The following is a 16694-nucleotide window of genomic DNA, read 5'->3' as shown; positions in this document are numbered from 1 at the left end:
TTTACAAGATGCCATCAAACGTTGTGAACAAGCCAGCTAGCCTGTTGAACAGAGAGGCACCGCCAGCTTACCACTGACGGCCGGAGACTCAGAAGCTACTCATAAACTGACCCATAAGTTGCTCGCTGTGCGGCTGAGTGGGTGTGACTGGATATGCAGAAAGCCATCAGATTCCACCCTCGCTGCCAATCTTGACACCTCTCGGTGAGATTTGAGCAAGTTTATCTCACAGAGACAGGCACGCATATTTTCATGTTATCGAGGTGCTAATTAAACACAACGCAAGGCTGTGAGAGAGTGAGACTGAGGCAAATATGTGTCTCTGTGTGGCTGAGTCATGTGGAGTTCTCAGTGGGAGAGAGACAGGCAAAGCTAATCTAAATGATCCAACTCTGCTTACAGAAGGAGAACAAGTGAGGCGTGCGAAGAAACAGGCAGAAATAAAAACAGCCAGAGGAAATGAAAAACAAAAACATTGAATTTCTATAATCCTGCTGTAATGTAATAAAAGGAGATGTGTTTACATGCGGTATGGTAAGGGAATTGACATACAATATTTCAGGGATGGCAGTGGATTGTGGAAAGTGGTGGGATCAAAAAGATCCCACACTGATTGTGTTGCATTTCCATTTTCTTTCACAGTTTATTCCTGTAACCCAAATTTGTATGAAATAATTTTTATGAGACATGTTCAGAAAGACAGTGTGTAGGTGAGAGGCATAACGGATCACATTCCCCTGCAAGTTATTTATAAAAAGATGTGACAAATGAAAGTTAAACAACTGAAAGTTTTCAAAGCTGCTGCCTATTTACAGTTAAAAACTTGTTTCCTGAGACACTTTGCATCCCAGAAGAATGAGTAAAGAATTTATTTTCCACCTAATATGACAATTTCAAGTGAGTCAAAGAGTAGCTCACAACGTCTTTTCTAGAAACACACAAACAAATCAACTGGTGACTAAATTGACAGATTTTCATCTCGGTTCCTCCTGAGTGTCCAGCCAGTTGGACACTCAGAAACCAGATCTTTTTACGCACACTTAACATGTCACACCTAATTGCTACCATGCAGCACAGATATAGTAATGTTTTGGTTTGGATGCGGTTATGAATGAGAGAGACTCAGGTAATAACCTGAAACATCAGTTAAGTGAGGTTAGATGAATACATAAATTAAAATTGTCATTTTTATAACACTTGTAAAACATTTTTTTGCAGCTCATTCAGGCTGCAGGAGAGAGCACAACTTTCAGCAGAAAACAAGAAGGCTGGAATGACTGTAGGATAGATCCCATGCTTTGTCTTTTTGAGGTTTAATCCTCTGTTTCTCATGATATGTGCTCAATTTTGTTGGCAGCTTTTGAAAAACTGTGTACGTCTAGAACACACACACAAGCAGCTGCTTCAGCAACAATAGCCACATAATCACTAATTTAAAAGGCCAAAGACAGCTTAAACTCTATTTCTAATTTTTTCAAAGCATGGCTAAGTCATGTCTTATAAACTGGCTTGTTATTTGCACACACAACATGACCTTGCTTCTGCTCAAAATAAGAGCACTGACGACTCACGACAGGAAGGCTATAAACAATTATTTTCAATACCATTTTTTATTTTTTGATACTGTAGTTCTCAACAATAAATTGCACTTGGCTAAAACTGGTTTGAGCAGGTCATAGTTTTAAAAAAAAAGTTCTTTGTAAATCGGCCATAAGATTTTATTTAGTGCATCTCCTCCCTGGAGTATAAAATCCTTCTCCAAGTTCCCATCGTAATATATTTCTAAAGAGGGCCAGTTCAAGAAAAATCTGAGCAAACATTGTGAGGAGCCAGGGGGAAAGAACAGATGAGACACCAATAAAAGAGAATTATGATGATTCATGTGTCAGTAATTTGAACATGTAGTTAAACTGAAAAGCCAAGAGGGAACAGGGTTGTAAGGATGCATGAATGCAAGAATCATGGATATACATTTCATCATATGCTAGTGATATACTTAATGCTGCAATGCAGTGGGGTGAACCTCAGGACAAGCTGTTAATAAACTGTTTGAAGTTTGAAAAAGACTAAACTGTATGTGGTAAAATTAAATGTCTTGGGAAAATGTATTTATATTAATATTCTGCATTAATTTAACACAAAAGGTTATAAAAACTAGAACTTCTTTTCCAAAATCTGCAGGCAGAATTTTGATGAAAGAATCTTCGCTGTAAATGTTTCTGCAGACCTGTGTGATTTACAGCATCAGAATTTCCTGTTTTTACCCAGTTTTGGTTTTTAATCGAAAACATTTAATCTAAAAATACTTCTTCAGCCATAGAGAACAGATATCCATTTGTCTTACCAGAGAGTACACTGAAGAGGTCATTTCTATAGCACTGTTGTTGGATAAGAAAACATAGCCGTACTGAAAGCTGCAGTTAAATAATTAAAGGGAAATCTCACCCTGAAATGGAATTCAAAAATGCAACGTGTTTGTTCTCCGACAGTTCAGGCTGTGTGTGAACGTATACCGCTACATTCCAGAGAAGATAATTAGCCAATGGTTTGCCAGACTGGCTGCAGCTAAGAGGACGTTTCTCCACTCTAAGCCTCGGTGAAGTCAGACAGCAGGAGGCTGTGCAATGAAATGTGGTGAGTTGAGAAAAGCGCAGCAGGCAGGCGTCACATTTTAGAAACAAGGAATAAAGTACATTTTAAAAAGCAAAATGTCTTTAATTAGCCAAGTAGAAGTTCTCTGGCCTCTTAGTACTGTTTTTGAATACCTAGAGCTTATGACAATTCAGTTACAAATAATTATCGCAATGTCAGTTTGTTGCTGAGTTCTTCAAATAGGTCTACCTTGTGCCAAATACTCTCGATTAAGATGGATAAATAATCAAATGATGTATAACAGAGAGAAAGTTCACTATTCAACTGTGTGTGAACTACAGTAGTGCGCAGTGTTTACCTGTGCTGACAGCAGTAAAGCAGCATGTGTGTGTTCTCCTGTGTTAGCAGCAGTAACAGCAGTAATGCTTTGGCTCTCGTTACAGCAGATGGGCTCTCCAAGCAACGTAGCACTTTCAGAACCAGATCCTACAAAACAGAGTCATCATTGAATCTTAAGTCTGCAGGCCGATGATTGTTGAAAAACAACAACTGGCAAACAACACAGTTCCAGTTAAAGGAAAACTTAAAAACCTCCACATGTTTATGTTTGTGATGGTAGGACAGTAGAGGTTTTTTCTAGCATCCTAAACCACCAATTAGCATGCAAACGACATCAAAGTTTGCTGTTTTGAGACTCCGTGACCCTTACATGCCATTCTTTGCTGCATTTCTGAAACAATGAGTTTTGGAGATTTTCTTCTGTCTTTACAGTCCTGCTCTCTGTGTATGGTGACAAGTTTAAACTTGCAAAATGTCTGAAATAAATGACCTCTGCATCATATATTTATATCTTAGGGAAAAAGAAATCACATATTATGTAGGCGACGTTACTAGGCTCTCACCAACTGAAAAGAGTGAGACATAAATTACAGAAATGCTTTCTTTAACGCATTTTAACATTTTAGGGGTACAAACAATTGTGTTACCAGTGATTTTAGGGAAGTAAAAAAACATAAACAAGAGCTGTGCTTAAAACTGTAAATGATTAAAAAAAAATAAAACATATAATCCTGTTAGGCTGTTTGTATGACATACAAACATTTCAACAGCCATTCCTTTAGCAAATGTAGGACTAACTCCTTGGGAAAAAAAAAAAATCTGACTGACCAACATTCATTAACAGCACCATTATCATCAACACCATACACAACCAAGAGCGTGTGCATGTGTGTGTGTGAGTTTAGGAGCAAATGTGAAAGCATGTTCTAGTCTGTGTGGTGCAACACACCAAGTTAATTAATTTCAAAGCCCAGCCGTGTGCTCTTAGCTGATAAGTCCCTCCCCACTACCCATAATGCTTTGCTGAAGTAGAAGACTGCAGCATATTCATTCAGCCAATTAGCCCAGATACTGACACACTCAACAAATTAGTGTTTGTGCTTCTGAGCACACAGTCACAGTCCCCTCTCACACATGCATGTACACACACACACACACACGCTCGCACACACGTGTATGCACACGCAAACAGAGTTCTGTGTAAACAAACCGAACTCCTGGACTGTCTGTCTTTGTGCCAGGGGAGAGAAAGAGGGTGGGGGGTGAATGCATATCAGTTTATAATTAGAGCAGAGTTGAAGTACTAAGTTTGTATTCTGGTGTTAAATTGGAAGTGTTCAATGCAAATAAATTCAGTTCAGAGTCAATTACCAATTCTAGACTGCAAGTTAAAAACCTTCAAATCAATTTTAGCCCCTCTGCTTCCCCAACATTAACACATCACATACACACGAGATGGGTTTTCTCATGAAAAATTAAATAAGTAACTCCTGACAAATTAGTTCATGCACAGTTCAGATTTAGTTCATGAACTATGTAGAAAAAAAAGAGAAGAGGTAAACCAGCAAAGACATAGAGAGGATGAAATGTAAGGATATTACAAACTGTGGCTTTCACAGTGTGTGTTTATTGATGGGTGTTTCCAATGTATTAACATTGAGAACATTTCTCACTAAATCTCGTGTGCTCATCAGCAAGAACCTGAATAACCACAATATATCCTGCGCAATGCCATATTAAAACGGCGTTTCTGCTTGATAATATGCAGCCCGAATAGCTTTAAGTTTGACATTTGAACTTCTTGTAATATCTTGCACATGTGCTTCAGAGAGTGAACATACCCGGCTCTGTGTGATCCGATGTTTGTGGATGTGTGAGGCGAGGAGGGCAGAGGCCACGGCAGTGAGCAGGTGCTGCTGCACCCTGGACCCTGCTCCACCTATGCCCTCCAAGACGGCTGCGGGGCCACAGGTGTCAATCACCGACAAGAAGACTGCTGGGTCCAGCCGGGTTAGCCTTGAAAGAGACTGGGAAAACAGGTGGATGAAAACACGCGCTCGTCATGAGCAATTTTACTGCATGTCATTCATGAATTATGAGTCTACATCTTTATAAAGCTACAGTATGTAGCGCTTGGGGTCTCGAGTGTTAGAGGTTAAAGAAATTACATGAGTAGGTATCTTGTAACAACAACTAACTTGTAAAATTTGCCCCACACAATAACAAAGTAATGATCATATTGGAGTGCATTGGTGGGTGATTGAAAATATCAACAGTGATTATACTTCCAGACCTTCTACACATATTGTCATGTTAAAACCTTCAGAATATTTACTGGGATTTAATTGGGCCGTCAAATAATGTAAGTGCATAATTATGAAGATAATTAAGCACAAATATTATGAAAACAGTAAATTGCATAGTTTTACTACCAATAAAGATCTGCAAAATGGAATACACATTTGCATTAAGTCCCTTTTAATTAACTACTCCTAACCATCATCTTAAACTGCCAGGCTGGGCCAAATGAAGAAATGGAAGACTTTTGAATTTAGAAAATTCAAAAGTCTTATTTTGAATTTTCTAAGAGCTGTTTAGGACATGACACTAAAGACCCATCCTTATAGTAACACATCATAATGGCATAATTATGCTGTAGGGACTTTTCTCTGCTGAGGAAGCTGCATGATGGAAAAAAGTATGGACACTGGACAATTCTGGAAAAACATAGTTAAACCTCAAGCCCAGGCTTGAGACTGAGATGGAGGTTAATTTTCCTGTTGGACATACAGCCAGAGTTTCAGTGGAACAGTTTAAATCAAATCATGTTTAATGTTTGCATGGCTTAGCCAAAGCCCAGGCCTGATTCTAATAGAGTCTGTGGCAGAACTGGAAAATTGATGTTCATGCTTTCTATGTAATATTGCTGAAGTTAATATTAAAAAGAAAAGGCAAATGGAATAACATTTTTACACAAATAAAAATCTGAAAAGCATTTGCTATTTTATTACGCAACAATCGGTGTTTGTCTTTTATATAGAATCCCAATAAGATACATTAAAATCCGTGGTAACATCACGTTATTGCTACCTTTCCACCTCTTTGGTTTAGGCTGCAAGGTTTAGCGTTTTAAAATACACTTTAAAAACCAACAGAAAAAAAAATGGAAGCACAGAAGCTTTATTTCTTCAGTTTTACCTTGAAGCTGCACTAGATAAGAACATTTTTACTCAATGCATATTTTCTCTGCTTTACAAACAGGACATGACATGCCTGTGTGTTGAGTGAATGTCACCAAGTGAGCTTACAGAGATGGCAGTGACTCTGACGGCCTCCACCGTCGAGTGACTGAACAGGAACCACAAAGCGGCGCCCATCTCTGTGGTAGCCAGGTGACGAGAGAAACCAGAGACGGTTGAAGAGACGTTTTCTACGGCTTTTGCAGCCATATGATGAACCACGGCATCATCCTGCAAGAGAAATACACAAACTCAGCTCCCATTTTTAGTACCGGTTCAACCGTACGCCAAAATCACTCTGTGATTTCAGTATACTTCAATGAAGAAGCATAAATGAAAATGTTAAGTTTTTTCACTTCAGTCAACATTGAACAAATAATTTTCTCTTTTCAATTTCTGAAATCACTTTTTCATTATGTGCCAACATTTAAAAAAGTAAAAAGTGATTTTTTGACCCATACCCAATGACAGATCATATACTGTGATAAAGTCGATGTTGATATTTCCAAAATGTTGAATAAGACTGCTAGTATTTGAAAATAAAACATGCTTAAATCTCTGGAGTTATTTTAATAATTTGAAGTGCAGTGCAAACTCTTTGCAGTGTTTGTAAGGAAACAAAATTTTCATGGAACTGAATGTTTCACTTATTACCAACCATTTTTAATCTTTTTTTCATTAATAAGAATAAATCTTGAGACTAAATCATCAAACATCCTGCAACCATTGCAGTCATTCAGACTGTTTTGAATACTGCAGCAATTTACAAATACTAAATTAAATTAACATGACATACTTTCAGTAAACACACAAAGTATTGTATTTGTGCTTGTGTGCTACATATGTACAGTATGAAACTGCACACCTTTGCCTGAGGAGAAAATAGCTTCTTCTTTTCAGACAAAGGGGACAGGCTAATGAAATTTCTGTGGCTGAGGAAATTAGTTTTTCCCACAAGAGTCATTGTGGAGAAAGGCAGGAAGTACAACAGATGTGATTGCCTCTGTCAGGTTGTTATTTCGTTTCACCATGTTACATCACTTTGACGCTACTCTCTCCAAGGTGTGAGATGCAATGGAACTTCTTCCAAAATAATTCTTACTACATTTTCAGGAAAAATGGCTTACATTAATAGTGGCAACATTAATTCCACCAAGCCAATTTATCATGGTCATCCTGTAAAAGTAGAGCAGGTGACACTGATGGCACTTCAACTAAACCCCCTTTCACATTTCACCCTCTAACGTACTGTTAGTTGGCAGAGTACCATATAAATAGTGAGGAGATACAGAAAACAACTCAAGCAAAAACAAATATTTTCAATTTAAACAGTGCAACCTTTGAAACTGTGCAGTTTTGGATTTGTGCCTTTACCAGTTGTAGCTGGTAAAGGCACATTGCAACGTGGTGAAATTTCACAGCCCAGACCAGTGATCACATTTGCACAGAAATCTCAGTCAGTGAATGCACCATAACCAGGCAAAAACAGATCACTATGACAGCAAAACTTTTTTTGTACAGAAAAGAAAAATGTAAGTTATATATTTTTGTAACACAGAGGTGTTTTGAAATAAATGCATTTAAGATTTGGAGAGCTATTCTAAAGTGAGAAGTCTTTCAAAAACATATCCAGACATTTTTGTGGTTCATTCAGATTGCAAGCCAAAGAGATGGTTGTTCGACTTTCAGCAGACGACATTAAGGTCAAGCGGAGTTCAGTAAAGTTGTTTTATTTTTTTACACTGTCAACCTTTTTCTTTCATAAAACGCACTGCTGTTGGACATGCCGACACCTTTTGGAAATCTCAGAGTTAAAGGGTTGGACTTTAAAAAACAAAACAAAAACATCTCAAAATCTTTCTCACTGTAGTAGAAAGATGTTAACAAGCTAATGTTTTAATTGTCTACCTCATCTTATTTGTTAAATAAGCTGACCATGAGTCAGGATAATTTTCAAATTACAAAACCTGGAAAGCACAATAACATACCACGTTTAATGAAGCTGTCCAACTGATGCAAACTCCTCAAATAGACTGCGTTCTTGGCAGAGCTAAAGCGCCCTGACAGGTCAGAGCTGATTGGAGGGAAAGATGCAGCCGAAAGGCTGAACCAGAGAACCTGCCGTAGAATTAATAGAAGTTGTTTGGCTGAACAAAGTGCAACGATAGTCGGTTGAGAAATTATAATTCGCTGATATCTGCTAACATGTTGTTACATCCCGCTGCTATGCAGATTTTCACTTTGTTTCTTTCTTAAAGTCTGCTAAAAGAGGTAATGTATGTCCGTCTGGTTGTGATCCTGCAGTTCAAATGTTTTCTTAAGTCACATTAAACCCAAGTTAAAGTTTAAAATGTCAACAATATCAGCATATTGTATATTTTTAAAACAGTGACTTTACGGGGTGCTGTGGTGGCACAGGAGTTGAGCACAAACCACACAATGAGGCCTTAGTCCTCAATTCGGCCGTCGCAGGTTCGATTCCCAGCCTTGGGACCTTTGCTGCATGTTTAGAGCATTGCATTACCTACTTTCCTGTCATAGCACTTTCAAATAAAGGCCACTGGAGCTAAAAAGTAAATCCACTGTTTTACAGCGTCTCCTCTTCCACATAGAAGCCGTTACTTCCTCTTCTTTTGGAAAAAAAAATATTGAATGCTCTTGAAACTAAAGCTAAAAAATGTAAAATGTAACGCTGTTCTTATTTATAAGTCTTAACAGAAAACCAAAATATCAGCAGGTCAAATCTTGGCAAAAGGAACTAAAACAAAATGGACATCAGAGATCTGCAACATCTTTAATCTTTAATAAAAATTAAAGATGATCACTGCATCTTTAATTATGCTATGAGAATGTGTAATTTTTTTAAATTAATTTTTTAAGTGATATCTAAACAAAATTAGCACTAATAAAGTTACATTTACAGGACTACCATTTTCAAACCATCTTTCTTAATAAAACATTAATGCAAGCAAACATTGACCAAATGAACATAAATTAGTGAAAAGAGAAAATAAAGATGAAACTGAATAAATTACTTAAAAATATATTAAAACACAAATATAACGCGTCCGCCAGTATTTGCGACAGAGACGTTACCAAAACAGCTGCTTTCAGCACAAAAAAAAAACACATTTCCACTTCAGATGTTACGACAGTCAGGTCTATTTTTAACGCATTTCAAGGGATTAAATTTGCCACCCACCCAACACGGTAACAAAACTAGGTCCACTGTCCACTGATCTGCTTTCTGACCCAATGAACAGAAAGCAGGTCTTTTCAGAGCTACCTGTGGCACGCAGCGGTGGCTGGGCTGTGATCCATTGTCACATCCATGTTGCGCATTAAAAAGATACATCATATTCAACCAACACAAGGACTCTAATGACAACTGACAGCCTAAATCACCAACCTATTAATTCAATATACGACATCACAGCATGTTCCCAACACCAGGGGACTACGCGGAGCGACAGCATAATGAATCCTCTGGCACCCCTTTGGGATCCAGCGGAATGGTCTGTTCCAGCGTTCCCCAGGCTGTGCGGAGCAGCTCACTAATGAGCCCACGGGGGAGCCCCCACTGTCTGTGTGTTTAATAGACTGTAGCCTTGCCAGGCACTACACAGGGAGAGGGTGGAGGTGGTAGAGAGGGTGGAGATGGTTTTTCGGGGTTGGGGGGGTGTTACATCAAGAGAGAGAGTGAGAAAGATACTCTTACAAGTGGTGAGAAACAAGCAGAAATTTCATCATTATAATTCAGAAACAGGAAACGCATGAAGAAGGGAGCAAGGAAAAGGTGATGACGTTATCCTCAAAGTAATATGACCATGAAAAACAGAAGGACATTTATTACACTTGCTGCCATGGTTAAGAATAATACCACCGGATTATTAGTTGTGGAATATAACACAAGGACAACTAGACATAGATAAATTTTTGTGAAATGACTAAAATTCTGTTGTGTTTGTGATATTGTCCAAAACATAAAATGCAAAATGTCCAAAAAATAAAATGCAAAGAGCATTTGACACAATGAGAGATGCACGGATATCCGTTGCTATATAACAAAAACTTAAACAGATTTGATCAATAAAACATCTTTCACTTGTAAGCATATTACAATTAAAATATTAAGTGGCAAAATAAAGATAATATTTGTAGTTGTTATTAATCAACAGCAACTCTAAACAAATGGGGTTTCAGCCTTGATTTAAAGAAACTGTTTCGGAGGATGGTGTGGGGGTTGTTTTGTTTTTTTAGTTTTCTGGGTTTTTGTTCAAGACTAGTGGAGCATAGAAGCTTCACAATATTTGGTTTTGGTTCTGTGGATGCAGAGTAGAGCAGAACCAGAAATGAGTTTGTAATTGTCTTCATGTTTCTCTGAAGGTTCAGGTCCAAGTCCATCACTACGCCCACATGTCGGATCTGGTCAGCAGTTTCTAGCTGTAAGAACTGAATGAGTAATTTAGTTTTAGCAAAACTGAGCTCATTAATATTGATACACGGACAGACACTGATGCCGTTTTATCCGCAAAAGGTGAAGCTCTGCGATTTATGCAAGACCTAGAAGAAAAACATATTTACACAACTTCTGGTTCGCAAATCTGCCAACAGCTTTGAAGTTGTTTTCATAACATTACATATGAGTTAAATTATATGTACATATGTTGTAAAGACTAACTGATTCATAAGTGCCTTGAAAGTTAAACTAAATAATAAATTAAGGCTTATTTTTGCCCATTCTTACTTCAAGTTGGCTCTATTCAAATTCAAAAAATGTTGTAGCTCATTGATTCAGGTTCTTCACAGAGCTATTGAAAATGGTGATGGTTGATGGCAGGAGTGGTCAAGATCAGTCCCAATTGACAGACAGCATCATTTACTCGCAATTTTCAGTTTTGCCACTTATTCTAAATTGATTTAGGTGTGCATGTAGACTGTGCCATCCCAACATGTGAACATACCTTTTTAAAACTAATTACTGCTCTCAAGGCAAATGATTGCAATTGAATTTATTCTAACCTTTTAAGAGCAAAACACTTTGAAAATTATGCTTTTGCTTCCTTTCATTTCATAATTATGGGCCAAATGTGAACGAATTCAGAGGGTATGAATACTTTTGGAAAGCACTTCCGACTGCAATAAGAAGCTTTGCATCTAAAACTCAGATGCAAAGCTTTCTCTTCTGCATTGCCCAAGGTTGCATTTTTGAGAGAATATAAAAAAATAAATAAATAAATAAAATGCAAAATAGCTCTTGGCAGAAGGCGGGTAAACAGAGAAGGAATGTGGAAGCACATGGGTGTAGATACTTAAAAATGTAACAGTATTGAAACCCTGTCCAGCAGGAGCAAAAGCAGAAACTCAAAATGCATCCAGATACACACACACACACGCACCCACACACACCCACACACACACACACACACACGCACCCACACACACGCGCACACACACACACACACACACACACACACACACACACACACACACACACACTAACACCCACACACACACACACACACACACAGAGAAGCAAAAATAAATACATTATAACTAAGAGCAGATGTTGGTATGGTGAAAACAAGAAGACGACACAGATCACCTGCATTTCTCACAATTTCATTTTAATTACTTTTTTTCAAATCTTCCAGTTTAAGATTTGCTGTATAGCTTGTATGGCTCATGTAAATGACAGAGAAATTCAATGGATCCAAGTCACAATTTTATTAAAACATTGGGTGTATTATTCAATTACTTCAAGTTAAAGTTTCCTTTTACTAAATGATTTTAAAAAGCATGCACGTATTTATTTGCATATATGTAATCATATACACTGGAAACATAAGAAGATCTCGACAGTGCTGTATGCAAAGCCTAATACTGAATATGTGCTAGAACAACATTTAGATGAACTCAAAGAAAAAAAGAAACAATGTTTCTGCTTTCGATAAGCCTACGATGATTAATATGACTATGGAGTAATGTTGGTTCATGACCTTATGAGAGAAAACAAACATACTGAAAAACATATGGAAAGACTGCCAAGACAACTTCATTTACTGATGACTGTAGATTCTGTGTCATTTCCAGTCAATGAGGGAGAAATCTGTTGATATAAATCTGGCTGTGTGCTTTATTAAAAATAAAAGAATACAAATATTTTGAATGACTAAACATCACCAAACTGAAAGAGAAAATAAGTAACTGCAAAATTGCCATTTAAAAGTTTTTAAACTGCCTGTATAATAACACCTAGTTATTAATGACATGCATTCATGTGTTTTAATCTAATATTATTTCAAGCTGATCTAGTTAAAATACGTTAATTCCTGGCTTTTCTAGAGGCTTAAACAAGAGTTTCATGCTCTTCATCATGTTTCAACAGAAGAGCCTTCTTTATTTCAAATGGGTTCAACTAAAACTGTTCCTAATCTGCAGCTCAAAACTGACAGATGATCTTTACACACTCTGAACCCCCGGCTAAAAGTCGCTCTCAAATTGAAAACCTAAAAGGCAGGAAGACATAAACTGAGGAAATAAACTACTTCAAATGGCCTTCAGTGGACCACTTTCATATAGAAACAAGTCAGTACCAGCACTTTTGAGTCTCAAAGACATACATGGTGAAACTACGCCAGTCCGAGTGTCTGTGCTTGCACAGTTCAGATGTCTGATGTGGTTTCTCTCTAATTACGGGCTTTCAGAAGATTGTGCACCTGGTTTTCAATAACTACTTTTGACAGAGACTCAAACGCATTCCGAACATTAAGCGTATCATTACTAACAAGAACATCTAACGCCACGGATAGCCACCATCAAAAGCTCATAATTGTTAAAAGGATAATAGAAACTGAGATATCGAGTGCTCCTTTAGGAATAAATATAAAAGAAAAAGAAAAAAAAGAGGTACAATTGAAACTTTTTACATGTGCTGGTTAAAGACACAAAAGCTTATTTTTTCACCTCCTGTTACACCAAACTAAACTTTGCCAGCCTTAGGTCTGTGAGGATTGCAAACATTATTTATATGTGCTAATTAAAAAATTTAGATCAGTTTTAGAAACCTTATTTTGTGTTACCTATTACCTACTTACCGCCAGGGGAAATGTATTTACAGGCTTTTTTTTATGATTATTAAACAGTAATTTGCCATGAATATTGCCACAACAAACTGAATGAATAATTTAACAAGGACCTAAATGACATTCAAACACTAAATATGTTTTATTTCCGGTCAGACTCTGAATTAAACTCTTTCTTTCTGTCACTCCTTAATAATGAGGTTATATTAGATGCCTACTAAATTACTTCAAACAACTGTATTGATATTATAACCCTAATAGATCAAGTTAGAATTAAAAATAAAAAAGATATATATGTAAATTGTACCCTGTGTTTGCAATTTAGTTAATCTCAGCACTGCTCAGTAATTCAGAGCATCATTTTACAATAATCAATTTTGAACAGCACTTTGCTCTGTGAGTTGTGAGCGATTTCTCAGTGCATTTAAGTATAAAAATTACTCACACAAACACACAAATAACACCACTCCCAAAAAAAAAGCCCCATATTTCAATAAAATATGGGGCTTATGTCTAATATCTGTATTCTATTTCAATAAAAAATAAAAAATAAAAATAAATACTGTAAATAAAAGAGGGAAGGCACTTAACATTTTTCTGATGTGTTAAGGGTGATTGGATGAACGTATCCAGAAGAAGAAACTGAATCTATAATGCCAACAACAATAAAAGACAGAAGTGTCTGCTGGACCACACTTTGATAAAAGTTAGGTGATCACGCATTCGTAGTAATTATGGTAACTCTGGATATACAAACATACGGATAATAAAAACTAGAAACTAGAACCTGACCAAGTGTGTAGCTTAGCTTGAATGTAGCAGAACACCTTTAGGGTGTTATAAAGAGGCAAGTAAAGCAGCATAGCCCCTCCAGCTAAGGAGCAAATTCTTAAGAAATCTCCCCAGACATTTGTGGACATTGGGTGGACCAACAAAGTTGAAAATAAATTATATGAGTTCCATTTCAGCAGTGAACATTTTTTTGACATTTAGTGTGCCGAGCTCTTACTATGGGGGCTGTATATTGAATATAGTAAAAGTATAGGCTTAGTTGTTAGTTTTTATATCAGTTTAAATAATAAAACAAAAAAAAAACATGCAGTTACTTAGGTATAGTTTTAAATAACTTGACATATAGGTGAGATTAGATAGGGGTGCTCTACATATCACAGGATAGTTTCTATTCAGAATACGTGTGTGAGCTTTTGATAGATCAGGAGCATGAGGTGGCTATCTCATGTTAGAGACGCCAGGGTAGGGCCCATGACTGTTTTAGGAGTCACCCTCTCTCCTCTCTTTTGTGGAAGATAGTGATAAATGATTAATGGGCTCACCATAGCTGGGTGTGTATGTATGTGAATGTCCGCGCACGTGTGTGTGTGTGAGGGGGGGATTTCTGCCTAGTGCCCTCTGGCTTCTATCACTGCAATACTGTTCACACACCTTTTCTGTTGCAAGCGCATGCACACATACACGCACACACAGATTATTCATCATAGGCAGCTGAAGCATCATCTTGTTCAGGCTCATAAATAATTTCCTGCAGCTCAAGTCTGGCCTGGAAACCTGCCTTTCACTCCATGCCATCAACTCCCCCTCTAAGTACAACTCTCTCCCTTTCACACTCTGTCTGTCTGCCATATCATCCCCCTCTCCAACTACACTGATCTGGCTTCCTTTCTTCCTTTCTGTCACTCTTCAGTATCCCCTCTCCATTGGCAAAACCACCATGCTCCCTGTGGCTGCAGGCCCCCGCTACTTCCTTCCCCAGTCAAACCCGTCCTCTAGTACAACAATCTGTATCCATCTCTGCAGTGCTTTGCTTGGAAATCAGTGAAAAAAAAAAAGTCTCAACAGCAGCAGAAGGGGCTGGGGTTATCCACTGGGTCAAAAGAATGCAGCAAAAACACACTGCCTGGAGCATATTTGACAGGTTCTTGGCACAGTGTCTCAATGCTGTCATGCAATTAACAGAGTGTGGCACTGAATTTGCATTTAGAACATTAGTAGACAATTTTCTTCTCTGGCAAAAATTGCATAAGAAATGCATCAGAAAATATTACAGGCGAGTAACAATAGGAGAGAAATTAAGAAAAAAAAACTTTCTCAGGCTATGTAAAAATTCTGAGAAATTTTTACGAGTGACATTTATGACGCTACTTTAGAATAGAGCACATCTGCAGCTTTAGCCAGCTTTACCAGCTGAAAAGTAAACAACAAATAGTTTTAAACTTTAAAATCTGAAATCCAACAAAGACTCATTTAAATGCACTGCAAACATTCTGTCTATTGATTGAAGATAGAAAGCATATCTGTATTCTATATTTGATTACTAATATTCTATTTCAATTTAGACTATACGACAGACATAGCAGAACTTTACAATCTTGTGTTTGAGGAATATTATTTAATTCACTCAAATCTATTCTCACAGTTGTAATTTCAAGCAGCTAAGACATTTTTCACAACTGATAGAGCGAGAAAAAGCTAAAGTTGCACCAGATTTGTTCGTGAATAATAGATCTGGTGGAAATTTTAATGTGTTACGACAAATTTAGAAGTACGAAGTTCACCAAACGGAAAATAAACACAAACTTTTAGTTTAATTTACAGTAAAAAGCAAACTAACCATGTTTGAATACTACATTTCTTTTTAAATGTTCATCATTCACGGTTCTTAAGTGAAAGGTAACTAAAATTGAATAGAAATTAAAAACTTTTCTTTTTCATTTAACAAACTACACCAATCAGTCACAATAGCCACTGTGTAAATAATGATGAATTTTAACAGTTCAATTTGAACTTTTCGGATGTAATTGAAATATAACAAAAGTTAAAATCTGCAGTGAAAGCCAGCCTAAATCCATTGAAATGTCTAATAAAGGTCAGAGTAAGAAGTGCAAAAACAGCTTGTCTTCTCTGTCCAGGAAGAATTTTGCCCAGACAATTTGTTAAATCGGTGGATGAGTATCTGGTAGTTTACATATTCCCTCAACACTGGACTGGCTGCAACAAAACAATAACATTATGAATGATAAGCAACTAATGATACTTGCCGTTGCACTGCTGACAAGCTGCAAGCTTTCAATAAAGTCCTAAGAATTAATGAGATGAATCTCCAACGTTGATGGCATTGATTTTTCCAGGAAAAATATAGTTTTTTATATCAGTACTGAAATTTATTGTTTCAGTCCCCTTCATCGGAAATCGTAAATATTGCGAATCCATTAAATCATTCCCAGAGTAGCTTGATTCTTTTGAGAGTTTTAATCAATCAGTAAATCAGTAATGAGGTTAAATTTGCCTAAGAAATGTATGCTTCATTGGATGAAACAAGGCAACATTGGCATTTATCCATAGAGTTTGAGAAGAGGAACTAGGTCTTTGGTTAATTCTAATGCATTAGTAACATAATATGCTGCTATTGGTTGTGACATAT

The 16694-nt window shown here is 37.1% G+C and overlaps 1 protein-coding gene across 4 annotated transcripts in view; it reads right to left on the bottom strand.

Moving 5' to 3' along the window:
- Positions 1–16694, bottom strand: part of ulk4 (unc-51 like kinase 4) — a 78001-nt gene that overhangs the window by 39959 nt on the left and 21348 nt on the right. For all 4 annotated transcript variants that reach the window (XM_055042306.1, XM_055042305.1, XM_055042307.1 and 1 more), the window contains 3 exons: positions 6240–6401; positions 4773–4958; positions 2951–3078 (listed from right to left, as the gene is read on the bottom strand). In XM_055042306.1, the coding sequence (XP_054898281.1) occupies positions 2951–3078; positions 4773–4958; positions 6240–6401 (476 nt within the window). The remainder of the gene's footprint in view (positions 1–2950; positions 3079–4772; positions 4959–6239; positions 6402–16694) is intronic.

Source organism: Poeciliopsis prolifica, unplaced genomic scaffold (assembly GCF_027474105.1).
Source record: "Poeciliopsis prolifica strain line A6 unplaced genomic scaffold, Auburn_PproV2 SCAFFOLD017, whole genome shotgun sequence".
NCBI classification, from domain to species: domain Eukaryota; kingdom Metazoa; phylum Chordata; class Actinopteri; order Cyprinodontiformes; family Poeciliidae; genus Poeciliopsis; species Poeciliopsis prolifica.
Note: the sequence above shows the minus strand (reverse complement) of the source record. Positions and strands in the feature narration are given on the sequence as shown.